The 27,884-nt window shown below is 43.3% G+C and overlaps 1 protein-coding gene, 1 non-coding gene and 1 pseudogene across 4 annotated transcripts in view; all 3 read right to left on the bottom strand.

The window, feature by feature from the left end:
- LOC124804854 (discoidin domain-containing receptor 2-like) overlaps window positions 1-27,884 on the bottom strand; it is a 923,862-nt gene that overhangs the window by 160,004 nt on the left and 735,974 nt on the right. For all 3 annotated transcript variants that reach the window (XM_047240882.1, XM_047240630.1, XM_047265604.1), the window contains one exon: window positions 11,062-11,272. In XM_047240882.1, coding sequence (XP_047096838.1) covers window positions 11,062-11,272 — 211 coding nt within the window. The remainder of the gene's footprint in view (window positions 1-11,061; window positions 11,273-27,884) is intronic.
- Window positions 1,891-1,962, bottom strand: Trnap-agg. Its single transcript has one exon. It is a non-coding gene; the product is annotated as a tRNA-Pro (tRNA).
- LOC124729174 lies at window positions 6,174-6,290 on the bottom strand (annotated as a pseudogene).

The raw sequence follows: 27,884 nt of genomic DNA on the forward strand, positions 1-27,884 counted from the left end.
CAGATAAGTGGAAAGAGTATATTGAAGACCTCTGTGAGGGAGAAGATTTCTCTGATGGATTGAAGAAGAAACTGGAGTCAATTTAGAAGAGATATGGGATCCAATATTAGAATCAGAATTTAAGAGAGCTTTGGAGGACGTAAGATCAATAAGACAGAAGGGGTAAATAGCATTCCATCAGAATTTCTAAAATCATTGGGGGAAATGGTAACAAAATGACTCTTCACGTTGGTGAGAATGTATGAGTCTGGCAACATACCATGTGACTTTCGAAAAAATATCTTCCACACCATTCCGAAGACTGCAAGAGTTGACAAGTGTGAGAATTATCGCACAATCAGCTTAACAGCTCATGCATCCAAGTTATTAACAAGGATAATATACAGAAGAATGGAAAAGAAAACTGAGGATGTGTTAGGCTTTAGGAAAGGTAATAGCACCCGGCAGGTCACTCTGAGGTTGCGGCTGATAATGGAAGCGAGACTAAAGAAAAATCAAGACACGCTCATAGGATTTGTCGACCAGGAAAAAGTGTTCAACCGTGTAAAATGATGCAAGATGTTCGAAATTCTGTGAAAAATAAAGCTATAGGGAGAGACGGGTAATATACAATATCTACAAGAGCCAAGAGGGAATAATAAGAGTGGATGACCAAGAACAAAGTGTTCAGATTAAAAGGGCGTAAGACAGGGATGTATTCCTTTGCCCCTACCATTCAATCTGTACATCGAAGATGCAATGATGGAAATAAACGAAAGCTTCTGGAATGGAATTAAAATTCAAGGTGAAAGGGTATCAATGATATGATTTGCTGATGACATTGCTATCCTGAATGAAAGTGAAAAATTACATGATATGCTGAATTGAATAAACAATCTAATGAGTACAGATTATGGATTGAGAGTAAATCGAAGAAAGATGAAAGTAATGAGAAGTTGCAGAAATGAGAACAACAAGAAACTTAACATCAGGACTGATGATCACGAAGTAAATGAACTTAAGGAATTCTGCTACCTAGGCAGCAAAATAACCAATGATGGCTGAGGCAAGGGCATTAAAAACAGACTGGCACTGGCAAAAAGGGTATTCCTGGCCAAGAGGTCTATTAGTATCAAACATAGGCCGTAATTTAAGGAAGAATTTTCTGAGAATGTGAGTCAGGAGCACAGCATTGTATGATAGTGAAACATGGACTGTGGGAAAAATCAGTGGCTCCCATCACCCGTTCCTCCCGCTGGTGGATCCAACTTCAGACATAGAACTCATCTCCGGATGTAACGAGTGATGGATCAACCTTCTAACACTATCCTACACATGACGTACTGTGGATCCGTCTCTGAATGACGCTCTACATATAACGCGGGGCGGATCCACTTTCAAATCCTATCCCAGATGTGGCATATTGCTGAACCGCATTCACACATTGCTCATGGTGGATCCACATTCGAACACTAACTAGGGTCTACTCCAGGTCATGGGAATCATCTGTGACATATACAGGCATCCAGAAAATAGAGCAAACGCACTGCAGCTGTAGAATATTTGGTTGTCGGTGAATGGATGCATTCGAGAACACTGTTATACTATGCCGTCCGATCAGAAAAATAGTACATTTGGACTAGGTGCTGACATTTGGACTACATTTACAAGCAATTTTAGAATACGTGGTAAGAAGTGATGTCATGATCGTATGGACATACATATGACATAAAATCGACAAAATTACAAAAAATGACGAAAAATACGTAGAAATTGAGGCAAAATACACAAAAATGCAGGGGGGGATTGAGAAGAATGTGTGGGTACATATATGAAATTCACTTTACACTGACGGGCAGCTTTTTGCGCTGACTCAGTCACCTACGTGCGACCAGTTTGCACAAAAGGCTAGGGCTCGTCCGGGATTTGAACCCGGGGCCTCCTGCACCCTAAGCAGGAATCATACCCCTAGACCAACGAGCCCTGTGACAGCGTGAACGCCAATTATTTCAGCAAGTATGTCTTCTGCTTGGTGCAGAAAGTCCTTGTGCGTGGGAACGAGAATGCATCATCAAGAGGAATACAAGAAAAAGTTGACATGAAAGCACCTGGAACCAGGGAAACTGTCACTTTTTCGTCGACAGCGATAAGGCGGTTGGGATAGAATGTTTAACGTGGATGATCGTCAAATGTAGAATAAATAAATTTATATATATGTCGGGTCACAAACCCAGATGTGAACCCACAGTTATCAGCAACTGCCTTATAAATTTTTATAAATGTCCTTAGCTAAAGAGCGTTGTATTACCAGCTGGGGTGACTGCGATATACAACTGCAGAATGGATCACTTGTCTGGCCGTGTGAAGGACTGTTTACGTGTTTTCAACTTTAACAAACTTTATTTACAATGTGCTTCTCTGTGCTTTCCGCCAATCATAGTCATGCGGTGTGAGCTAGCAAAAACTTTACAAACAGTTGCTGTGTGGCCTTTTTTTTAGCAACATTCTACTGCATGTCTATTGACATGATAGTGATACATGGCAGTTGACTGCTGTCTTTGATGTTTTCCTGGAGAAAAAGAGCCATCTGCCTCTAAACTGACATGGATTTGCGTTAAAGGATGATACAAGGTGAATGGATTGATGGGTTGAGAGGTGTTGTACCGAGGTATGATTTATGGTGGACTGGCGATGCATACTAGGAAGAGGGAGACGTTGCTGCTTGCTATTTATCACGCATGTCCGCCCCCGGTAGCTGAGTGGTCAGCGCGACAGACTGTCAATCCAAAGGGCCCGGGTTCGATTCCCAGCTGGGTCGGAGATTTTCTCCGCTCAGGGACTGGGTGTTGTGTTGTCCTAATCATCATAATTTCATCCCCATCGACGCGCAAGTCGCCGAAGTGGCGTCAAATCGAAAGACTTGCACCAGGCGAACAGTCTACCCGACGGAAGGCCCTCGTCACACGACATTTCATTTATCACGCATTTAATCTTTCTTTCCGCTGTTATCTCGGGGTGTATCAGTTGTATGGTATATCCTGTGATCGGCTAGTATACACTTTGTGTTCTGTGTGTGACTTCGAGCAGTATCTGCCTGCAATCATTAAGAGCAAATATCTCCATCCACAGGCATCAGAGGGCTTCCAACGCATGTGTAATGATGAAACATATCCATCAATGGAAAACCTGTTTCGGCGTCCTCACCTACACGAATGAAGAAGTATGCGATGTATTCCATTTCTTGGACACATTTTGGCCATAAATCTAGTCTTCAGTTTCATATAGGTACGAAGCGGCTGTTACTATACTTTTCATGTTCGTCCTATCCAAAATGTATTCAAGTGGATCATCGGGGAGGGGGCACGACTTTTTAGTACGTTGGTGTATAAGATGTGCAAATATTCTTTAAGAAAATCAAACAGCACGTGGGTATGTCAGTAATATGACCATATACTGATCCTTTGCGTCATTCTATGACAGTGAAACATGGACTGTGGGAAACATCAATGGCTCCCATCTCCTGTTCCTCCTGCTGGTGGATCCAACTTCGGACACAGAACTCATCTACGGACATAACGTATGATGGATCAACCTTCTAATCCCATCCCAGACATGACGTATAGTGGATCCGTCTCTGAACGTCGCTCGGGATATAACGCGTGGAAAAAATATGGGAAACGACATAAAATCATTAAAATACGAGGAAAACTATTATAATCATGAGGAATTGATGTGAGATAAGTAAAAATTGAGGGAATTAGTATGAAATATCTAAAATCGCGAAAACCTAGTAAAATTATGGAAACTGACTGAGAATACGTAAAATTAGAGACAAATATCATGAAAAGAGTACTAAGCCAAATCAATAAAATTGCGTGTAGACTGATGTTACATATACACACCTTAATAGTGGAGCGAAGAGGCATTCCAGAGACGTGGTATCAAGGCGAAAAGGGCAATAATTATCCTGCACATGAGCAATACCACCTAACATCAGGCCATAACTTTTGTATGCAAGAGGAAAATTACCGGGGGCAGTGGTAAACTCCGGTAAGACAATTACATCTCCTCTGGCTACTGATCATGGTGTTTATTCCTTCATATGCATTTTCGGCTGTCGACCATGATTTTGTAGGGCTGTGTAAGCATATCATAATTTATGAGCCGTGACCGGGCTTGAAGGCATCATACCTGTACGTCTCTGTAAATCTATGTAGTGTTTGTGTTACAAAGAATCTATATTTTCTTTGTTGTGCAAGGTAGTAATTTAATACTTTACAGTTGGTCACCATAGTTTATCGTAGAGAAACTTGCGAGGGAAAAAGTATTTCATTCGCCGTGATTACATTTTTTACATTGGAATATTAACAGCGTTGTATTCCACACAGCTAACAGGTGAGAAGCCGCGCCGCTCTAGCAATACAGTGTGTTTTAAGTGCAGAACCGTGTAGCGTTAGGAATGTAAGTGTGTATGTTCCACAATCATTTGTCTCTTGCCAATACCTTCCTGGTAATGACCCCAGACACTAGAAAAATACCTCTAAATCGATAGCACAAATGATTTACGTAAAATGCTTCAAACTACATCTGCCTGGAGGTCCGTCATGCACAAACCACACGTTTCTTCTTCAGAAGCGTCTGTTATATCATCACAACACTCTCACATCTGCTATACACCGACAAGGGGTGCTAACCTCCTCGACATGCGCTCATGTGGAGAGATCTTGTACACTTGAATGGGCGCTGTGAGTCCGATTAGTGCAGAACAGTCTTCGCTGAACAGCAGTTATGGACTCAGTTTGCTCTGTTGCATAGTTTGCACACAGTAGCCTCCTACTTCTGGTAAGTTGCAAATTAAATTGGTGACATAGTTTAAGGGAGGGTTCGTCAAAGATAATGCGGGGAGGTCTCTCGATCTACAACCTTATCCTAAGAATGCGAGAATGCTTTGTGACACCCATCCACATAGAGAAATATGGGCAATTGTAATCGTAAATAACACACAATGATCCAAGTACTAGAAATATGTGGATCAGTACAGGACGCTGTTAGGTATACTTTTGTGTATATGTATGTTTGAGAATTAACAATGAATGGACGCACTCCACCATCATCTATCTACATTTGCAGTCTTGTATATAGCACTCGCAAGGTAGTGGAGGGGTGGTTTAGCGATGATACAGAAATTGGGAAGCACACTGCCGCCACATTAGTCGGTTTTGTAATTACAGAAAATCTTGCATTATTGCTAAAACTGGTCGCACTGTCAGTTGTGGTGCTTATTACAGTGAATCGACAACGCCTTTTCCATCCCATCCGCCCACTGGTATGCTGTTGATTACCACATGTTGATTGACTGACATCACTTCTTTGACATGGAGAGAGACTCTTATTGGGAGCAACACCCTTTTAGGAATGCCTGCACTGAAATAGTGATAGCGTGCATGACTGCAATATGACGGATCAATCGAAACGGGACACCTAGACATCTGCTACCACGTCACTGTGAAACATAACTTTAAATGTAGAGGTCATCAATCACACTACGAAAGCGGTTTTGAAACGTCCCACAACGCTGTAAAACCCTACCAGTTTTCATATGTCATGATGTCTTCCACATTTTTTTTGTCCATAAGAAACACTGCCTCTGTCTTTTATTTCAATCACATGGTATGTATTGTGGAAGGAACAGCAGCTTAATTTACACCATGTGATGTCCAGTTTTCTGTGAGAGTCAATAGATCGAGACGTATTAATACCCTCTCTTGCGATTGATAGTCTATGGGATGTGGCCCTTCTACAGGACAGGTGGCGAAACTTTACATTGAGGAAGCGACTTTGATCACGAGCCACCTGCTCTAGTGAACCAATAGCTGTATATTTAATAAGATTGCCACATTCGGCCAATGTTGGCATGCAGACTATATTTGTTTTCGATATATCAGAAGACATGGACGCGGTAATATCTTATCGAGTCCCTAACAGATGATGTTGCACTCCGTCTTCTGGCCACGAGTGGCCTACCGGGATCATCCAACCGCCGTGTCATCCTCAGTGGAGGATGCGGATAGGAGGGGCGTGGGGTCAGCACACTGCTCTCCCGGTCGTTATGATGGTATTCTTGACCGAAGCCACTACTATTCGGTCGAGTAGCTCCTCATTTGGCATCACGAGGCTGAGTGCACCCCGAAAAATGGCAACAGCGCATGGCGGCCGGATGGTCACCCATCCAAGTGCCGACCACGTCCGACAGCGCTTAACTTCTGTGATCTCACGGGAACAGGTGTATCCACTGCGGCAAGGCCGTTACCACAACAGATGATGTTGGCAGAGTTTTAACAGTTCGTAGTCTTTCTATGTTGGATGGTACAAAAGAAGGTGGGGGAGAATGTTTGGGTAACAGACATGAATGCATCCTGAGACACGCATATCTCCTTAAAATTTCAGTACTTGTATGTAGTTTGGTGGTGGTGGTGTTAAGTTCCTATGGAACCAAAATGCTGAGGTCATCGGTCCCTAGGCTTACACACTACTTAATCCAACTTAAACTAACTTACACTTAGGGTAACACACACATCCATGCCTGAGATATAGTTTGGAGATGTTCCACAGTGTAGTAGCAAAATCTTCGTCCTTCTTCCATGCCGTGTATGATGTGGAGTCTTCCTAATTTTCCAACAAGGAACACCACTGAAACTGCTAGTACTACCTGCAACCTCGTGTTGCAGGGGAAAGCTTCCTTTGGCGCTGACCCTAAACACTGTACATGGTTGGTGGAGCTACGACAACATGTTCTCATTTCCACCGAGTGGTCAAAACACGGTCCTGTCGCATTAACTTAGCTCATCCTGTTTCTTCACGGGATGCAGAAGGTCTTAGAGATAGCGCTCTCTGACGTCCGTTCAGGTCCGACTTAAATTGGGACAATCACAGGGAGAATGGGGCAGAGACTGAGGAGCAGTTACAAGATGCAGAGGGGACTGTCTAAAAAACTGGAGTTTTCAAAGTATGGGTCCTTAGCAGATAGGTTCGAAAAAGGTGACTCGTATCGAGATATGAGAGTGGCACGAATATGATTCTGCAGTGGCTATAATCATTAAAAGTTGTCTCTACAGGATCCAATGTAAGTGGGGAGGGGGGGGCGGGTGTACTTGGGCTTTCCATCTAGAAGGACCAGGGCTCAAGTCCCAAAAAGGGCACCACCATTTTTAATTTCCAACCAATTCCCGGGTGGTGGGTGGGGTAGGACATCAGCACAACCCTGGGCCAAAGAAATTCCCGCGAAAATTCGAAATTCTCGCCAATAGGGTAGGTGGGGGAGGGGTGGAGAGGGGGCCTGGGACCCAGGTGCAGGCTGAGAAAAACACTTGTCGTCATCTGGGGGTGGGGATGGGTGTAGTCAAGGGGGGGGTAATTAATTGATCAATTTAATTAATTTGCATATCAATTTGATATCCACTAACTTACTACTGTTAACTTTAACGTCATCTTACCACTGTATGTGCGGTATTGTTGCTCGGGGTAACTACAATCTGTATTGGCATTACTTTTAATTTACCAAAGTAACACATTCTATTTTGTTCTTTTGTTTCAAAACTGAAGTAGAGCACAAGTTCGGAATATTTTTACTAGTAATACACTGCCTTCAGTCACAATATTGTGTTTTTCTGCTTAAGTCCAACATGTTTCGTACCAACAACTTCATTTTCACAGCGTCACTTCTGATTCAGTTTATCACCAAGGAGTAAATGATCGGCAAAGTTGTTAGTTTTACAAAAGCAGCATCTCAGACGAGATTAACGAACAAATGATGTACCCCTACTAGTTACTTTCATTGGATAATTGTCTTCTGAAGTTAACTAAAAACAATCATTTGTTCATTAGTCTCATCTGAAATGTTTTTCACGTAAAACTACCAACTGTGGCGATCTGCTTACTGATCAATGATAACCTTCAAAAACATCAATAAAGTCAATGAAGGGGAGTTGTAGCTCCGAAACACTTTTGACGAAAAAAAAAAATATTGTGATAGAAAGACAGCGTATTACTAGCAAAAGTATCCCTAATGTGGGCACTGCAATCACAGACAGCACCCGACAAAATGTCTGTTAATAACAAGTCCTTTACCTGGGAATCTGCTTTCGAATTTAGTTTCCTACGTTTCGACCATATTTACACACATTAGAGAGGTAACTTTCTTAAGTAATGTTGATTCTATTGTTTTCCTTTGACTTGTAGCAGAAAATCTTACACGATTAACAGCAAACTACCCTCGAAATTGGACGTTTAATTTCATTCTGTAAGTCCAGGTGGAAAACGATTTATGTCGTCTGTTACAGTACGACGACAACAGATAGAGCAAACAGACACTGTATACCCTCGTGTAGTATCTGTGAAAAGAGTAGAGAGGTTTTCGAACAGACGTAAAAAACAATAATCCATTTGAGTCCATTGACTGCATTGCACCGAACAGATATTTGAATGTTGTGCAGGGACAGTTCAATTAGTGAAACAAAACTTCTAATTTTTGTTGTTTATAGATTCCCTAACTCTGACTTAAGAGCATTTCTGCTCAAGCTAGAGAGGGTTCTTGATTCACTTTATAAGAAGTACAGGAAATTAATTATACGTGGTGACTTCAATATTAGTTTTGTATATGATTGTGCAAGAAAAAGGATGTTGGTAGATCTCCTAAATTCATCTAGGGTGCAGAACAGTAGCACAGCCATAGGCAATACTTTTATTCATTCTTCATTACTAGATGGGCATTTTGTTAGTGAAAGTGTGAATGGCCTTTCAGACCATGATGCACAAATTTTAACACTAAATGGCTTTTGTACTCAAACAAATGTCACACATGATTACAAACTGCGTAGGAAAGTTAATCCAATGGCAATAGAGAGTTTTTTAAAACTCGTCAAGGCACAAGAGTGCCAGGATGTTTACAGTGCTGATAACATAGACGACAAATACAATGCTTTCCTTTAACACGTTTCTCATGCTCTTTGGGAGTTGCTTTCCATTAGAACGCCCTAAATGGGGTACTAGCAGAAAAGGCAGCCTGGATGGGATAAGGACATCATGTAGAAAAAGCGGGAATTATATCAAAATGTTAGAAGTAGTCACAATCAAACTAAAGTAGCCCAGTACAAACAGTATTGTAAGGTGCTTAAAATGTTATGCATGTGGTACACAAATAGAATAGCTAATTCAAAGAATAAAATTAAACCACATGGTCAATAGTGAAGGAAGTGTCTGGTCAGCAGCACAAGGTCTACGATATAGAGCCAGTTCGTAGTAAAAATATTTCTGTTACTGATAGATCAAATACATTTACAGTATTTAACATCATTTTCTGAGCATTGCTGGTGAATTAAATAAAAATTTAGTTTCTACAGGGAATCATCTAACTCTCTTCGCAATTGCCTTTCCGAGATTGATGTCTGAAATACTCCTCTGTCATGCAGGCAAGCGGAGATTGAGTCAATAATAAAATCATTTAAGACTAAGAACTCTCGTGGATATGATGGAGTGCCTAGCAAAATATTAAAGTACTGTGCTGCACTTGTTGGCCCTGTACTTAGGCATATTTGTAATTTTTCCTTTAGGAATGGGCAGCTTCCTGAGCGATTAAACTACTCAGTAGTAAAGCCGCTTTATAAAAAGGGAGAAAGGGATAATGTAGACAATTTTAGACCTATTCGACCTATTTCTATTCCATCAGTGTTTGCAAAAGTTATTGAAAAGGCTGTGTATGTAAGGATAATTGATCATTTTTATCACATAATTTGCAATCATATGTACAGTTCGGCTCTAGAAGTCGTTTAACAACTGAAAATTCTATATTCTCTTTTCTCTGTGAGGTACTGGATGGGTTAAGCAAAAGTTTTCGAACACTAGGAATATTTTTTGAGTTAACTGAGGCGTTAGATTGTGTTGGTCACAAAATATTTCTCCAGATGTTGGACCATTTACGGAATATGGGGAGTAGCTCACATCTGGTTCACCTCTACTTTAACAACAGACAGTGAAAGGTCATTACTCACAGTGTTGAGAATGGCTGTGTGGGGTACAGTCAAATGGGGGGGCGTACCCCAGGGATCAGTGTTGGGGCCACTCATGTTCCTTATTTATATAAATGATATGCCCTGTAGTATTAGAGGCAACTCTAAAGTTATTTTTGCTTCATGATGACACTAGCTTGGTAGTAAAGGATGTTGTGCGCAACACTGGCTCGATTTCAAACAGTGCAGCTCATGACATAAGTTCATGGCTTGTAGAAAATACACTAACGCTAAATCACTGTAAGTCTCAGTTTTTACAGTTTCTAACACACAATTCAATAAAATCCGACGTTTTAATTTCACAGAATAGGCATATGATTAGTGAAAATGAACAATTGAAATTTTTGTCGTTAAAAGCCCACGTTCAGGATATTGTTCAAAGACTTAATGCAGCCATTTTACTATTTGAATGGTATCTGAAGTAAGTGACTGTTCGACAAGTTCTTGCTAACAATATTAGCTTATTCCCAAGAATAAGCAGCTTACGCTCAGTTAATACTCGGCAGAAATCTAACCTGCATTTGGATCGGACTTCCTTAACTCTTGTGCGGAAAGGTGTGTAGTATACTGCTGCATCCATTTTCAATAAGCAACCACAAGAATTCAAAAATCTTAGCAGTAATCGACCCGTTTTCAAATTGAAACTGAAGAGTTTCCTCGTGGGTCACTCTTCTTTCTTTAAAAAAAAAGCTGATTCTTATATTGTTGATCGAGCGTACTTAAACTAATGGCTTGACTTTTTTGGCTTCATAAACGTTTTATTTTCATCTGATATTACATATATGTTGTAATTTCATGTGCTGACACGTTGCATGACCGTGGAGATTTGCTCCTCAAATTGGTCGTACGGGACTTAAAGTGCAAAATAAAATAACAATTCATGTAATATCTTCTGCGTGTTTGACGTACTGAACTATTCCGAATATACCTCTAGACATTTCCACAGTGATTGCCTACCGCTTTCAACCAAGAATATTTGCTAACTGAAACTTAAATCTTCATTTCTGAGAGTACTTACCCGAGTCGAATGAGACCTCGCTGAGAAGTATCCAAGAAGCAGCGAAGTAGAGCTGTAGGCGCAGGAAGCGGCCGATGCGGTGGTGCAGCTTGACCGTGACGTCACGCGGATTATCCATGAGCAGGTCAGCCACGTACGAGAAGGCCACCGGCTCCGTGGACATATGCTGCTGCTCGGACACACTGACGAACGCCTTCGCGTGCGAGAATACCTGCAAAAGTCGTGGGAGTGGTCAATGATCATGGAACTGTGAGTAGGTCACAGAATGTCGGATAACAAAATGCAAATGGCTCTTAGCACTATGGGACTCAGCATCTCAGGTGATCAGTCGCCTAGAACTGAGAACTGCTAAAACCCAACTAATCTAAGGACATCACACACATCCATGCCCGAGGCAGGATTCGAACCTGCGACCGGCACGGTCGCGCGGTTCTAGACTGTAGGGCCTAGAACCGCGCGACCGGCACGGTCGCGCGGTTCTAGACTGTAGCGCCTAGAACCGCTCGGCCACATCGGCCGGCTCTCGGATAACAGATTGTCCACACACTAGCAACGACAGTATTTATGAAATAACGAAATTTGTTAACATCGAATATAAATTTAATTGTTAGGAATTCTTTTCAGATGGTGTTTGTCTGGAGTTTACACTTGTACTAAAGTAAAACATAAACGACAACCAGTTCAGACAAGAATAAAATGTAGCTTTTGAAATGTAGTGCTGCTGAACAATGGTGAAGATTCGATGAGTGAACAGGATAAATAATGAAGATCTACATGTTCATCCACATGATTACTCTGCATTTCGCAATTAAGTGCGGGGCAGAGGGTTCATCGGACCGCCTTCAAGCTATTCCTCTACCGTTCCACTCTCGAACAGCACGATGGGAAAAATGAACCATTAAATCTTTCCGTGCGAGCTCTCATTTCTTTTATTTTATTATGATTTCGCCCTATATAGGTGGGCACCAGGAAAATACTTTCACACTCTGAGGAGAAATTTGGTGACTAAAGTTTCATGATAAGACCCCGCCGCATTGGAAAACGACTTTGTTTTAATGGCTGCCATTCTAATTCACGTATCAAATCCGTGGCGCTCTCCCCCATATTTCGCGACAGTACAAAACGAGCTGCCCTTCTTTGATCTTTTCCAGTGTCCTCCGTCGAACATATCTGATGTGGATTCTACGCCGTGTAGCAGTACTCCAGAAGAGGACGATCGTCGCAGCTTGTGTTATTCGTTATTGTCATCCCTAGGTATTTAGCAGACTTTGTAGCCGTTAGATTTGTGTGACTTATCGTGTCACCGAAATTTAGTGGATTCCTTGTGGTACTCATGTGGATGTCTTCATGAATTGCCACTTTTCGCGCCATACAGTACCTTGTCTAAATCGTTTTTTAATTTGTTTAGATCATCTGATAACTTTATACGACGGTAAATCAGATACGTTTATAAGACGTAAACGACAGCATCATCTGCAAAAAGTCTAAGATGCCTGCACAGATTGTCTCCTAAATCGTTTATGTAGATCAGGATCAACAGAGGGTCTGCAACACTTCCTTGGGAAACGACATATATTATTCCTGTTTTGTTCAATGACTTTCCGTCAGTTACTAGGAGCTGTGACCTTTCTGACAGAAAATCACGAAAATAGTCGCACAACTGAGGTGGTAGTCCATAGATATGAAGTTTGATCAGAAGTCGCTTGTGAGGTACGGTGTCAAAAGTCTTCAGAAAAACTAAAAATATGGAATCAATGTGACATTCTCAGAGAATAAACAGCTAGTTGTGTTTCACAAGAACTATATTTTCTGAATCCCTGTTGGCTGTTTGTCAATAAATCGTTATCTTCGAGATAACTCATATTGTTCGAACAAAATATACATTATGTGATCAAAAGTAATCCGGACATCCCAAAAACATACGTTGTTCATATTATGTTCATTGTGATGCCACCTACTGCCAGGTACTCCATATCAGCGACCTCAGTAGTCATTAGACAACGTCAGAGAGCAGAATGGGGCACTCCGCGGAACTCACGGACTCCGAACGTGGTCAGCTGATTGGGTGTCACTTGTGTCTTACGTCTGTACGCAAGATTTCCATACTCCCTAACATCCCTAGATCCACTGTTTTCGATGTGATAGTGAAGTGAAAACGTGAAGGGACACGTACAGCGGAAAAGCGTACAGGCCGACCTCGTCTGTTGACTGACAGTGACCGCCGACAGTTGAAGAGGGTTGTAATGTGTAATACGCAGACATCTGTCCAGATCTTCACACAGGAATTGCAAACTACATCAGGATCCACTTCAAGTACTATGACAGACGGGAGGTGAGAAAACTTGGATTTCATGGTCGAGCGGTTGCTCATAAGCCACACATCACGCCGGTAAATGCCAAACGACGCCTCGCTTGGTATAAGGAGCGTAAACATTGGACGACTGAGCAGTGGAAATACGTTGTGTGGAGTGACAAATCACGGTACACGTGTGGCGATCCGATGGCAGGGTGTGGGTATGGCGAATGACCGGTGAACCTCATCTAAAAATGGCTCTGAGCACTATGGGACTTACCATCTGTGGTCATCAGTCCCCTAGAACTTAGAACTACTTAAACCTAACTAACCGAAGGACATCACACACATCCATGCCCGAGGCAGTATTCGAACCTGCGACCGTAGCAGTCCCACGGTTCCGGACTGAGCGCCTAGAACCGCGAGACCACCGCGGCCGGCGAACCTCATCTCTCAGCGTTTGTAGTGCCAACAGTAAAATTCGGAGGCGGTAGTGTTATGGTGTGGTCATGTTTTACATGGAGGGGGCTTGCAACCCTTGTTGTTTCGCATGGCACTATCACAGCATAGGCCTACATTGATGTATTAAGTACCTTCTTGCTTCCCACTGTTGAAGAGCGATTCGGGGATGGCGATTGCATCTTTCTACATGATCGAGCACCTGTTCATAATGCACGACCTGTGGCTGAGCGGTTACACGACAATAACATCCCTGTAATGGACTGGCCTGCACAGAGTCTTGACCTGAATCCTATAGAACACGTTTGGGATGTTTTGGAACGCCGACTTCGTGCCAAGCTTCACCGACCGACATCGATACCTCTCTTTAGTGCAGCACTCCGTGAAGAATCGGCTGTTATTGCCCAAAAAACCTTCCAGCACCTGACTGAACGTATGCCTACGAGAGTGGAAGCTGTCATCAAGGCTAAGGGTGTGCCAACACCATATAATTCCAGTATTACCGATGGAGGGCGCCACGAACTTCGTATGTTCCAAAATCCTACTGCAAATCGACGTTAGCCGTATGGGTAAGAAATTTAGCGCATTAGTCCTATTTCTTTTCTTGGGTACTGGTAAGACTTTCGCAAATTTCCAGGTGCGGAGCTTTCAACGAGTGATCGGTTTTATATGATTGCTACACATTGAGCTATTGTGTAAGATTAACTGAAACGAAGCGGTGAGAAAAGAAACTTATGGCACAAAGTGACTAACAGAAGGGATCGGTTGACGGCACATACCGTCAATTTTGTAATAGAACGAACTGTAGGGCAGGGGGGGGGGGCTACTACGGGCAGAGGTTAAAACCGTAGAGGGAGACCAATAGTTGACTGGAGTAAGTAGGTTCAAACGGAGGTAGGATGCAGTAGTTATGCAGAGATGAAGATGCTTCCATAGGACAGACTAGCGTGGAGAGTTGCATCTAACTTATCTTCTGACTGTAGACCACCACCACCACCACAACAACAACAACAACAACAACAACAACAACAACAGACTGTAGAGAATTTGGGACTTGCACCCCGTAGCGGAGGCAACACGGAAAAGAACCTGTGCCAAAGTGAACCTGCGTCTCTGACAGGGGCACAACGCCTGTTCTTCAGCTTACAGTTCATGCGTCGTTTGATAGCAGAAAAGATCACTGAATCATTCATTCAGGGCCACAATGGAGATTTATTTCTGGAATGATATTTCTTACCTCCTTCTTCCTTCTTTCAAATACGTGAATAAAATTCGCTGACGCAATAAATAGCGAGTACATTCCATTTCTGGTGGTGATGACCACGACATGGAGAGCAGGTTTCCAATTGACCATAAAGTTTAAAGACCACCTTTAATTAGTGTATATCTTGACCGTGTTATTTATGCCTTTTAGCTGGACGAAATCTGTTCGCTTGCTGCTTCCACTTCATTGATTTCCCTTTACGTTGCAGCAACGCTGAAAGCCTTTTTCTTTTCGATATAGCTGCTCTCTTGGAGAGCGCCCTTCTGCCGCCTCGGCGAATGGAAGTACTTGACTGTTATCATGCGATATGGATGTTTTCGTGCCTTGCTAAAGCCGTCGGCTTAGCACTCGAGTGGGAATTCGCCGCAGACCGTGGCTGCACGACGCATTGCACTCACCATTTGCAAACCACACAGGCACTGGGTATTTCAAACGCCATCGGGTCAAGGGTGTATCGTGAGTGGCCCGATTCAGGAAGAACCGCTGCCGCTTGAGTTCAGCTGCCGTGGGCAAAAAACGTGATGACCGGGAGGGTCGGCCTCTACTATAGCGAGATCTAGCAGCAGGTGGATGAGCAACAGTTCATCAGCGAATCAGTCGCCATTTCAGTGCTGGACAGCCACACTATCCAGAACTATCTTCTTACCAAGAAGTACAGAAGCCGTGTCCAACACGGAAGAAAGCGGGGCACAGACATTACTATGTGTGAGGGGGTTGCTCGCTATGAACGTCAGTAAGTACTTTCATGAAACTTATTCGAACTAATGGTCAGCTGTTTTTGATGATTCTGATATTCGCTTTCAGAATAAAGCAAACTTTAGTGATTATTTCTTAAAAAGTGGTTTCCCGCACCGCCATTTCGTCTTAGCTGTATTGTAGTGCCCAAGCAATTTGCTGATTTGCACTTTAAACGTTTCATACAGTCTCAATTCATATACCTATGCGTGTAAATTAATAGAGGAAACAAATTACAAAACATGCAAGGGTTGAAAATCTTAATCTATCTACAAGGTATTAAAACAGACTCCGAACCAGACATCGGAGTATGATAAAAGACTGTCCTGCTCTTGAAATACACTCCTGGAAATTGAAATAAGAACACCGTGAATTCATTGTCCCAGGAAGGGGAAACTTTATTGACACATTCCTGGGGTCAGATACATCACATGATCACACTGACAGAACCACAGGCACATAGACACAGGCAACAGAGCATGCACAATGTCGGCACTAGTACAGTGTATATCCACCTTTCGCAGCAATGCAGGCTGCTATTCTCCCATGGAGACGATCGTAGAGATGCTGGATGTAGTCCTGTGCAACGGCTTGCCATGCCATTTCCACCTGGCGCCTCAGTTGGACCAGCGTTCGTGCTGGACGTGCAGACCGCGTGAGACGACGCTTCATCCAGTCCCCAAACATGCTCAATGGGGGACAGATCCGGAGATCTTGCTGGCCAGGGTAGTTGACTTACACCTTCTAGAGCACGTTGGGTGGCACGGGATACATGCGGACGTGCATTGTCCTGTTGGAACAGCAAGTTCCCTTGCCGGTCTAGGAATGGTAGAACGATGGGTTCGATGACGGTTTGGATGTACCGTGCACTATTCAGTGTCCCCTCGACGATCACCAGTGGTGTACGGCCAGTGTAGGAGATCGCTCCCCACACCATGATGCCGGGTGTTGGCCCTGTGTGCCTCGGTCGTATGCAGTCCTGATTGTGGCGCTCACCTGCACGGCGCCAAACACGCATACGACCATCATGGGCACCAAGGCCGAAGCGACTCTCATCGCTGAAGACGACACGTCTCCATTCGTCCCTCCATTCACGCCTGTCGCGACACCACTGGAGGCGGGCTGCACGATGTTGGGGCGTGAGCGGAAGACGGCCTAACGGTGTGCGGGACCGTAGCCCAGCTTCATGGAGACGGTTGCGAATGGTCCTCGCCGATACCCCAGGAGCAACGGTGTCCCTAATTTGCTGGGAAGTGGCGGTGCGGTCCCCTACGGCACTGCGTAGGATCCTACGGTCTTGGCGTGCATCCGTGCGTCGCTGCGGTCCGGTCCCAGGTCGACGGGCACGTGCACCTTCCGCCGACCACTGGCGACAACATCGATGTACTGTGGAGACCTCACGCCACACGTGTTGAGCAATTCGGCGGTACGTCCACCCGGCCTCCCGCATGCCCACTATACGCCCTCGCTCAAAGTCCGTCAACTGCACATACGGTTCACGTCCACGCTGTCGCGGCATGCTACCAGTGTTAAAGACTGCGATGGAGCTCCGTATGCCACGGCAAACTGGCTGACACTGACGGCGGCGGTGCACAAACGCTGCGCAGCTAGCGCCATTCGACGGCCAACACCGTGGTTCCTGGTGTGTCCGCTGTGCCGTGCGTGTGATCATTGCTTGTACAACCCTCTCGCAGTGTCCGGAGCAAGTATGGTGGGTCTGACACACCGGTGTCAATGTGTTCTTTTTTCCATTTCCAGGAGTGTATAACGTTATTTTCATCGCAATGAGGTGTATACATTGGTTCAGAGCTTTTTCTTTACTATTTATTGATTTTTAGTGCATAGGAAACATGCCGAATTAAGCTCGAACGTACAATCATTCCGTCCTTTGCAGTAACCGTGGCTTCTCCGTCTTTAGCTTCAGTTTTTTTGGACAACTGACTCCGTCCCCAACGCCTGAACAATTTTCAATTTCCTATCGCTGTTGTAAGACTATAGAAAGAAAGTTTGTTGATTATGAGCAGAGATTTTCCATAGATTCAGTCTTTTCATCTTAAGAAGATTATAGTGTAAGATATAGAGAAATAGTCTACATTGCTAAAATGGCTACTAAGTTAAGCTCCCTGAACATATTTACAGAAAGCAAATGGATGTTCATAACTACAGAGAAGTAACAGCAATTTTGAGCTAGTCTAACATGGATTACCATTCCATCGAAGTAAATCCTGGGAACAACCATTGCTGACCATGATTTGTATTTTTTTTTACATTGTTTAGTCTTTAATGTGACAGAAGTAACTTAGAGACCAGCTGCAACGATAAATGAAAACGAAATACTTACGTAAGAATATACTTCGGCAGGGAAAGGATGCTGTTAGGAGACATATAGAAAATAATACAAAAATGTAAATTGTCTTTAGAGAATGTCTTACCATAATACCTTTTACCTACCGAAACAATGTGGATTACTAATCTGTAGAGGTTTCCCCAATCATCGTTCACTCCACAGAACCGCCAGGTTTTACCAGTCGGTAGCTTTTATTGCGTGTGATTGCTGTTTACTTCTATTACTGATCCCACTTTGCTACGTGCGTCACCCACTGTTTGTCAAGTCATCAAAGTGCAATGACCGGAAACCAATGCAACTACCGGATTAAAACAGACACACGAACTGTCTGCTCTATTTTGACTATAAAATGCTCATTATCGCATCTGGGTTAATGCATGCCACGCTTCACTCCGACAAATCAACACATAAGACTTATCATCCAAAATGCAAACCACCGGCACCATTAACCTGACAGACATGTGAACGTTATCCAGATGTGTTATTGGATTTGTCGAGTGTGAAATGACGAGTACGTCGTGTCGCAGCATTCCCAAGAGCTGACGCAATAACACGTTGCAATATGAGCTTCGCTGTTTTGCATGTACATTGAAAAGAGCAAAGCGGGGTTTAACTCATGCATTGCAACATGTACTAATATAATGATAGGATTTCATTCTGTTTATTGCTCCAAAACGCGGATTATTTTAAGGGCTCTTCTCCTCAGGTGACTGCGCAGCAGTGGATTAGGTCAGCAGCTCCGACAGATGGTGACTAGCACAAACTACTTAGAGCATCATGTGAAATATCATAACATAAAAGTGTGCGATATAGCTGGGGCTTCAGGCACGTAATATGAACGAGTGCACAACAGCCTCCACGACAAACGGTCGATGAACAGACTTTGCACGCTGTGATCGACAAAAAATGCATCGGGAAAAACGTTGCACTGCAGTATTAAGCAACGTGAAATTGTAATCCGTAAAAGTATTTGCCTATATTCGTGACAAGGGATGAAATCTGGGTGCGTCGCTACACATGCGAGTTGAAACAACAGTCAAAACGGTCGACAAAGACTGATGAAAATACTCCAAAGCAGACAAATGCGAGTACACTTTTTCTTCAGGAGGTATCGTGGAGGTACTGTTTTCGGGATTGTACTTCTACATCTGACATTCGGAACTCGCCTTACTATGTGTGGCGGACTGTACTTCCAGCATTTAACGCCTCTCCTTTCCTGTTTCATTCGCTGGTGCATGATAGGAATCACCGTCGGTTAGCATCCATTCTTTCTTTCTTTCTTTCTTTGGACATCAGTCTTCTGACTGGTTTGATGCTGACCGTCTCGAATTTCTCTCTTGTGCCATCCTTATTCACAACTGTTTGCTGGGTGGTTCCTGTCTGTCTTCGCCTACAATTTTTACCCTTTCAGCCCCCTCTATTACTACAGAAGTTACTCCCTGATGTCTTAACAAGTGTCTTATCATCCTGCCCTCCTCCTTGTCAGTATTTCTTTCCTCACCTATTCTGCGGAGAACCTCCTCATTTAGAACCTTATTAAAAATGTTCAAATGTGTGTGAATTACTGAGGGACCAAACTGCTGTGGTCATCGGTTCCTAGACTTACACACTACTTAAACTGACTTAACGCTAAAGACAACACTCACACCCATTCCCGAGGGAGGACTCGAACCTCTGGCGTGTACCTTATCACTCCACCTAATTTTCAACATTCTTCTGCTGTACTACATCTCAGATGCTTGGATTCTCTTCTGTTTCGATTCTCTCACAATCCATCCATTCGTAAAACTTCACAGAATCGAGCACGTATCTCATTAGGTTCAAATTCTTAATATATAATGTTTGTAGATTAAAAGCACATATATAGTCTTCAAGAACTACGTAAAGTATAAGTGTTGTCCGTTACGGTTCAATGACGGGTCTTTTGAAATATAAGTTGAAAGAATAACTACCAAGATAGTCACGCTAAATGTGCCCCTTAACCAGAGCATTATCCCAGTAATTTGTTCCTATTTTTCAACCTGAACACTAGAGTTGGCTGTAAGATATCAGAAAATGGTAGTTGGCGACAAAGGATATCTTCCCAATGGAATGAAAACCATTGGAAATTATTTCCTCCAATAGTACATGACGCTACTGAGAAACCGTGGTCATACTGGGTTTTATTACAACATAGCAGGCCATGTTGATAACACAGTTGTTTTACTGGTTGCTGGTTTAAACTCAATGGCACACGCGAAAATGTCTCTGTGAGACTCGAAACCAGTAATCAATAAAACAGTTGCATGATTAAATTGGACTTTTATCTTGGTTGGCTAGAAGTGGAGAGAGACTTAACCTACCAAAATACAGATTGACCAGAAAAAGAACCTGTAAAAATGGAAATTGTTTGGAAGAATATTGTACTTGTCGGAAAATCATATGAAGCTATATGGTGCAAGTCGATGGAAGGCATAGCATGCGACGCCAGGACGCAAAACCGCTGGAGTGGGGACGTCAGAGCTGCGTCAGTAGCGTCACAACGGAAGAGAGAGGTGTAGGACATCGTCAGCGTTGGACATAAGAGTGACTATGGCGAAGGATATGGGAAAGCTGTAGGTATATTACGATAATTAACAGTTTAGACCGAGTACTGAGGGCACAAGATAGGTGTGACTCTTGAACAAGAAAATTACCAAACAAGTTTATTTTAACAATGTGATGAACAGAATTAAATAATGTGATGCAATCAATGGTAAGGTTACATGGTACCAGTTGGCGCTGAAAAGTGTTGGAAATGACAAGTGATAACTGAAAATTAGTAACTGTATGTGTAGTATTTCATTTAATCACTTATCTATGGATCAACGCAAGAGCAGATTGACGCTCTCGACCTGAGTTCACTGTCATCTTGAAAGATAACAAAAAAATGTTCAGATGTGTGTGAAATCTTATGGGACTCAACTGCTAAGGTCATCAGTCGCTAAGCTTACACACTACTTAACCTAAATTATCCTAAGGACAAACACACATACCCATACCCGAGGGAGGACTCGAACCTCCGCCGGGACTAGCCGCACAGACCATGACTGCAGCGCCCTAGACCGCTCGGCTAATCTCACGCGGCTTAAAGGTAACGCAGAGCAGATTATACGCATGTGTAGCAGAACACCGTTTCGAAATAAATATTCAGAAAGTCAACAAACAAAAAATTTGCACGTAGTAGAATATTTCACGAAGATTGCATAGCAGTCAGACTACATCTTATGAATAGATACAAGAAATCTTTACGCAAATAAACATTTAATAATTATCACTTAAAAGTTCAAAAACATTAAAAACCAGTAACAGGCACGTTATATTTGATTTCCTTTGCCAGGATAGGCCCACGTTATACATGACTTCTCGTGTCAGGATTTTAACAGCCTATTAACGAAAGGCCAGGATTAACCAATCAGACATTTTAAAAATTCTCCGATATTTTTTTTACTTGTACTGTGAAGCCTTTCCTCTTGTCAAATTTCATGATTCTACGTCAAAGAGAAGTACGTATAGGTTTTAATGAGTGACTTTGCGAGTATCAAAATATTTGACGTACGTGGCCGTATCTTTTTATTGCATTGACTTAGAAGCTTAAGATTTTTGCACATCCAAAAAAGAACTATAGACATCAGTATGCGACCTAAATTTCAACTTAATATGATTCGTTCCTGAGAAAAAGGGGTCGTAACAGACGCGAAGAGTGACAGTCTCAGAACAAACGAAAAAGAATTTCGTGTGATATAAGTAATTACATATTGACAATTTTTGGATTTTTTTCCTTTGATTGTCGAGTGAAATCTTGATTCTTGGCAAATATCATAGTTCTAGGTCAACGGGAAGTATCCTGCACGTTTCATGACGCAGTCTGCGTGTATCAAATTATGAGACGTAAATGACTGTATTTTTGATTGCATTAACTTAAAAGCTTCGCTTTGTTACGTCGTCAATGGCCTGTAGACCTTAATACGTGACATGAATATCAACTTGATACGTCTACCCGTTCCACAGAAAAAAGGGTCTTAACAGCCAGACGGACGAACAGACAGAGTTTCATAAGAAAAGACAAAGCAATTTTTTTTTCTTGTGGTATGATTACAAATTAACAATTTTCGAATTTTTTCCTTTGATCGTAGTATGAAACATTGCTTCTTTGAAAATTTCATGATTCTAGGTCAACGGAAAGAACTCTAGGTTTTGATGACCGAGTATGCGAATATCGAAATATGTGACATAAATGGCCGTATCTTTTGATTGCATTGACTTAGTAGCTTCAATTTTTTAGCATCGCCAAGGGACCGTAGACTTCAATATGTGACATAAATTTCAACTTGATACATCTACCCGTTCCTCGTAAAACGTATTCCGGGCTGTCGGACAGACAGACAACAAAGTGATCCTACAAGGTTTTCATTTTTACCGATTGTATACGTCAGACTACAGTAAACGCATCGCAACTGGAATCGGCCGACTCATACAAATATTTTACAGGAAAATGAAGTGAAAGGTTCACATAGGCTCGATCGTAGATAAAGCAGGTGGTAGATTGCGGGTCATTGGTAGAATGATAGGGAAATGCAATCTGCCTACAAAACACTCCTTCTACCCATACTAGAGTATTGCTCAAGTATGTGGAACCCGTTCCAAGTAGGACTGACGGGGAATATTGAGTGAATACAGAGAAAGGCAGCACGAATGATTACAGGTTTTTCCGACCCGTGGAAGAGTCTCACGGAGCTGTTGAAGAGACTGAACTGGCAGTCACTTGAAGATAGAGGCGACACTGTTGATCGATGGCAGTACTGCAGCTGTCTGTTGCTATCTGTGTGTGATGGCGAGGTTTATCATGAAATGCTCTTTGCTCCCTAATGTAATACGGCTCCTTTGATCAGGGTACATGAACTCGCTGAACAGTCAGCACTGGAGTTCTGAAAATCCTCATCTGTTTCATCAAAAGCCTCTACATGTTATGAAAACCAGGGTAGGGTGTACAATTAGTACGGCAAGAATAACTGGACCGATCTTTTTCCACTAAACGAAATCGAGCTATTTTTTTGTTTCAAAAAGCTAAGAAACAACGAAAAGACCTGTGTTTAGTTCAGTACACACCGCCAATGCATCTACTGTAGTATTTCGCGTTGTGCTTGATGACAGGTATCCAGCTTAAATTGCTCCGGCGATGCCCTACCCCTAGTTTGCAAGTTTTCGGTTTAGTCTATGCACAGCTCTGTGCGCATTTGCTACCGACACACTGCTCTGAAGTGATAAATGGCACGCTGATTTTCCCTAACTTCTTTCCTGGCTCAGTTAAAACCTATACTACATTACGAGAAATCGGACATCAGCTGCCTACACGCATTGGAATAAATCACTGGATAATGTTGAAAATCTGTATCAGACCGGGACTCGAATCCGGTTTCTCTGCTTGTCTGGAACAATTACCCAAACTGCCTAGGCCATCCGCACTCGCTTCCCGTCCAACCGAAATTCTCAATCTGTCACGTGCAAGCAGTGCCCTCATTCATTAGCCCCAGTGCTTGTAGCATTCGGTAAGTCCCGCAGGGGTTCGGAAGATACGAAGCATCCACGCTCAGTTGGACTTCAAACGCGTCCGTATGGCCGAGGCGGTTTAGGCAACAGTTCTAGAGAAGTGGAGCTTCCTGTTTCGGGTCACGGTCAGACAAAACTTTTCAGCCTTCGCCATTATTTCAATGCTCTTAGGCGGCTGAAGTCCTGATTTCTTGTAATATACACTGGTGTCTAAAATTAAAGCAACAAATGGAAATTTTGCAAGGTTGCGTTTATTTTGCCACAAAACAGTACAAACAGGTGATAGTAAAGTAGAAACAATTTACAGAATACAGAATGTAAACAGCTGCAACATGCATAATGGTAGACAAAAATGTTCTTAATTTTTTCAGTTTAACGGATTTGCACACACATTTCGACAACTTGTTAATGTGCTCAATATGGGGTGTGACCACCTCTGGCAGCAATATAGGCCTGACAACGACGAGGCATGCTATGAATGATACCATAACGCCGACTCCTCGTGCGGAGTTGATCACAAGTCTTGGAGAGTGGCTGGTGGATGCTGACGTGATGCAACCCTTCTCCATAGTGCATTCCAGACGTGCTCTATTGGATTCAAATCGGGAGAGCGAGCAGGCCATGCCAGGGGTGCAATATCTTCTGTTTTCAAGAAAACATCAACCACCCGTGCCCTATGAGGTCGAACATTATCGTCCATCGATGCGAGATCTGGGCCCACAGCACCTCGCAGCAACCGCACATGAGGTCCGACGATTTAGTCACGGTACCTGATAGCAGTTAAATCTTGTCGATTCACCCATACAATTTTAAGATATGGTGTTCGAGTGTTCAACACAATCCCTGCCCACACCATTATTGATCCTCTTCAATATCGGTTTCTTTCTAAAACGTTTTGGTCCCGAAATCTATGTTTCCTCCTGATCCAAATCCGTCGAGAATCACTTTCCAGATCAAATAGGGACACATCTGTGAAAAAAAACATTGGCGTAATTTCTGGCCGTCCATGTGGCATGTTGATGGCTCCACTCTAGACGTTCCCTTCTGTGAAGACGCGTCAGAGGTATGCATACAGCAGGTCTCCTAGAATAAAGGCCGCTCTACTGAAACCTGTACACCGTTTGCCTCGATACAACACGTCCAGTGGATGGTGAGAGGTCAGATGCCAATTGCTGTGCAGTATTAACGCGGTACCGTCGTGTCCTTACAGCCAAATAATGGTCCCCTCATTCTGATGTCACACGTAGTCGTTCCTGCCTTGGTCTTTGAGATACAGTTTCATTCTCTGTAAACTGTCGCCACATCCGACAAACAACAGAACGATTGATATTAAACTATCGGGCCACATCAGTTTGCATCTATCCTGCTTCTAGCTTCCCATGGGCCTCCATTGCAAAGAGTCTGGTAGGTGTCTTCTCTGTGCCATTGTGCACTATCTGTGACAGTCTACACAGCGTGTGAAAGCGGAACTACCCGGCAAACGCTATCCCGTTTGATAGGTGCCACGACACCATTACCTGCGTGGTTGTGCGTTGACCGGAATGCCCCTTCCGTGCAGAACACAATCGTACGGACATATGTTGAATATTGTTTGATTATACCGTGAATTAAACAAAGGACGGGGAAATAGTGGTTTACTGCTTTAATTTTGGACACCAGTGTACTTTCTTTACGGCCGCTGTGCTACCAGTGGTGTCTGTTCTGCCGGACATATCCGGCATGTCGATATATATATATGAGCAAGGATAGCTCTAGGTGCTTTCAGTGCAGCTGCACCTTATTTTCTGAGCTCCTGCGGGACTTATCGAGTGCTACGAGCAATGGGACTAATGAATTGGCGCGCAACTTTTCGGTAATAGGTTGAGAATTTGGGTTGGCGGGAAGTGTGTCCGGATGGCCGAGGTCTTTAGGGCAACCTGTCTAGAGAAGCAGAACATTCGGGTTCGAATACCGGTCCGGCACAAATTTTCAACCTTCACCATTGATTTATTTCAATGCATTCATTTATTTCAATGCATTTCTCGTAATATAGTTTCTTTATGGCCACTGTACCACCAGACACAACATATCCATAAAACTAATACGCCGCCTGCCAAAGCCTGAGGAACGGGCCGAAAGGTATACTCCTATGAGCCTGCTCGCCCAATATCCGTTCTCGCGCAACACAGGACAAGCGTTTGTATCGTAAGTGTAACACTGTATGAGGGGAAGTAAGCAGATACAAAGGGCTGCAGGCCCGAAATTTCATTAATTATTCAATAGGCCATAAGATAACTTGAAACTTGCCAGCTTGCAATGAAGTGTAGACACCACAAAAAGTGGTGAAACACGCACTACACCCGTCTCGTCGTGACTAGCAGGTAGCCACTTGTCGAAACAAGATCGGCGTCCAAGGTAAACAAGCACGAGGGCGTGCTGTTAAAGCTGTCAGTTATTACCAAAGGACGGGTAGCAGGCGTGTTTCGTGTATGCGCGCTGTCTAGCTGCCTACTACTGTCATTTTTTTGTGACGTACAATTAAGGCTGGTACGAGAACGGCGAGCAAAGCGCCGCTCGCTCCTCCGTGAAATGAAGCGCTCGCCCGCATGTCACTCCATTCGGCGCCGCAAGGCAACGCCGCCGCTGAGTGCAGTCAGCCGGGACCCGACTGGCAAAGTAGGGGCCATCCGTCTCAATCCGCGCAGGCCCGCTCACCTCTACACGGAATGCGCGCGTCGGCCTGCCACTTCTCGCTCGATCAGTCTTCATTTTTTCCCTCTTTTTTTTACCATCGTACCAGAGGCATGTACAAGAGCTAGTGGACACGTCTGCTCTCTTGAATTCCACTGCGACGCGACTAGCTGCCAGCAAAGCGCTGCGCTAATGAGGCCAGTTCCGTCCGTAACCCCTGCTTACCTCTGCAAAAATCGCTGCGAGCGTTGCTAAATGGCAGCGTGCTCTGTGGTAGCCGCTGCCGGTGATGGCACAGAGCGGAAAAGCATTGTCCCATGTTTCCGTAGCCCACGCCCGTACTAAGCGTTACGCCACATATAATACTGTACCAGCTACAATCTTGTGATTCTTCTGTTTTCCGATGCATTCTGTTGTAAAGTATTTAAGACTAGCGAAGAAACCCAGCGTTGCCCAGGTGTTTATTTATAGCTGTGCGTCCATGCTCGTACCACGCAGCGTCTGGCCTTGTGCTTAATGTTTATGACGCCGTTATCTTCTAAAATGTGCGTCGTACAATGATGTATTTTCGTAGGTACATTCAGCGCGTATGTGGATATTGTCTGAAAAATGTGTTGACAATAGAGTTAGTGGCAGAGAAGTAATAAATTTATACGTCATGCACGATGTTATAGTTTTTCACGCATCTCTTTGTTTATGTTCAAATGTGTGTGAATTCCTAAATGACCGAACTTCTGAGGTCATCGGTCCTTAGACTTACGTACTGTTAAACAAACTTATGCTAAGAACAACACACACACACATGCCCGAGGGAGGACTCGAACCTCCAGCGGGAAGGGTCGCGCAATCCGTGACATGGTGCCTCAAACCCCGCGGCCACTCCACGTGGCATATCTCCAGAACTGTGAGTCATACAATGATATAATTTTGCATTTACATTGAATGGTATTTGTGCATACTGTCTGTAAAATGTGTTGCGAATGCAGTTAGTGTTAAAGAAGTAATAAATTGTAACGTCATGCCTCATTCTGTACTTTTGAAGCACAAACAGCGGGAAAGTACCAAGCATAAACATTTTTCGTTTCATCATTTTTTAGGAGTTACCAGGGAGAAAAAATTTCGTGGAGGTTCGAAAATATGTGTAAAATTTGTTTCAAGTCACTAACTGCTCTCATTCTCAAGTACTGGAGGAATAAAGTCTGGGAATTCACGCGTCGTGGGATACCAAGTTTGGTTGAAATTGGTCCAGTGGTTTAGGAGGAGATGTGAAACACACAACGCTACACACATTTTTATAATACGTACGGATTATCGACACTCTTTAGATGTGTTTCGTGTTGTTCTCTACAACTCGTGTACTGTTGTTTTCATCACTGCCCATTCACAATACTCGTCGCTTTCAATAAGCAAGTTCATACATTTTTAAGATGCGTACACAGTTGTGAGGCGAGGGGCTCATCAAAGCTCACGAGCATGTTGCTTGCAAA

The sequence above is a fragment of the Schistocerca piceifrons genome, chromosome 1, assembly GCF_021461385.2.
Source record: "Schistocerca piceifrons isolate TAMUIC-IGC-003096 chromosome 1, iqSchPice1.1, whole genome shotgun sequence".
Classification (NCBI taxonomy): domain Eukaryota; kingdom Metazoa; phylum Arthropoda; class Insecta; order Orthoptera; family Acrididae; genus Schistocerca; species Schistocerca piceifrons.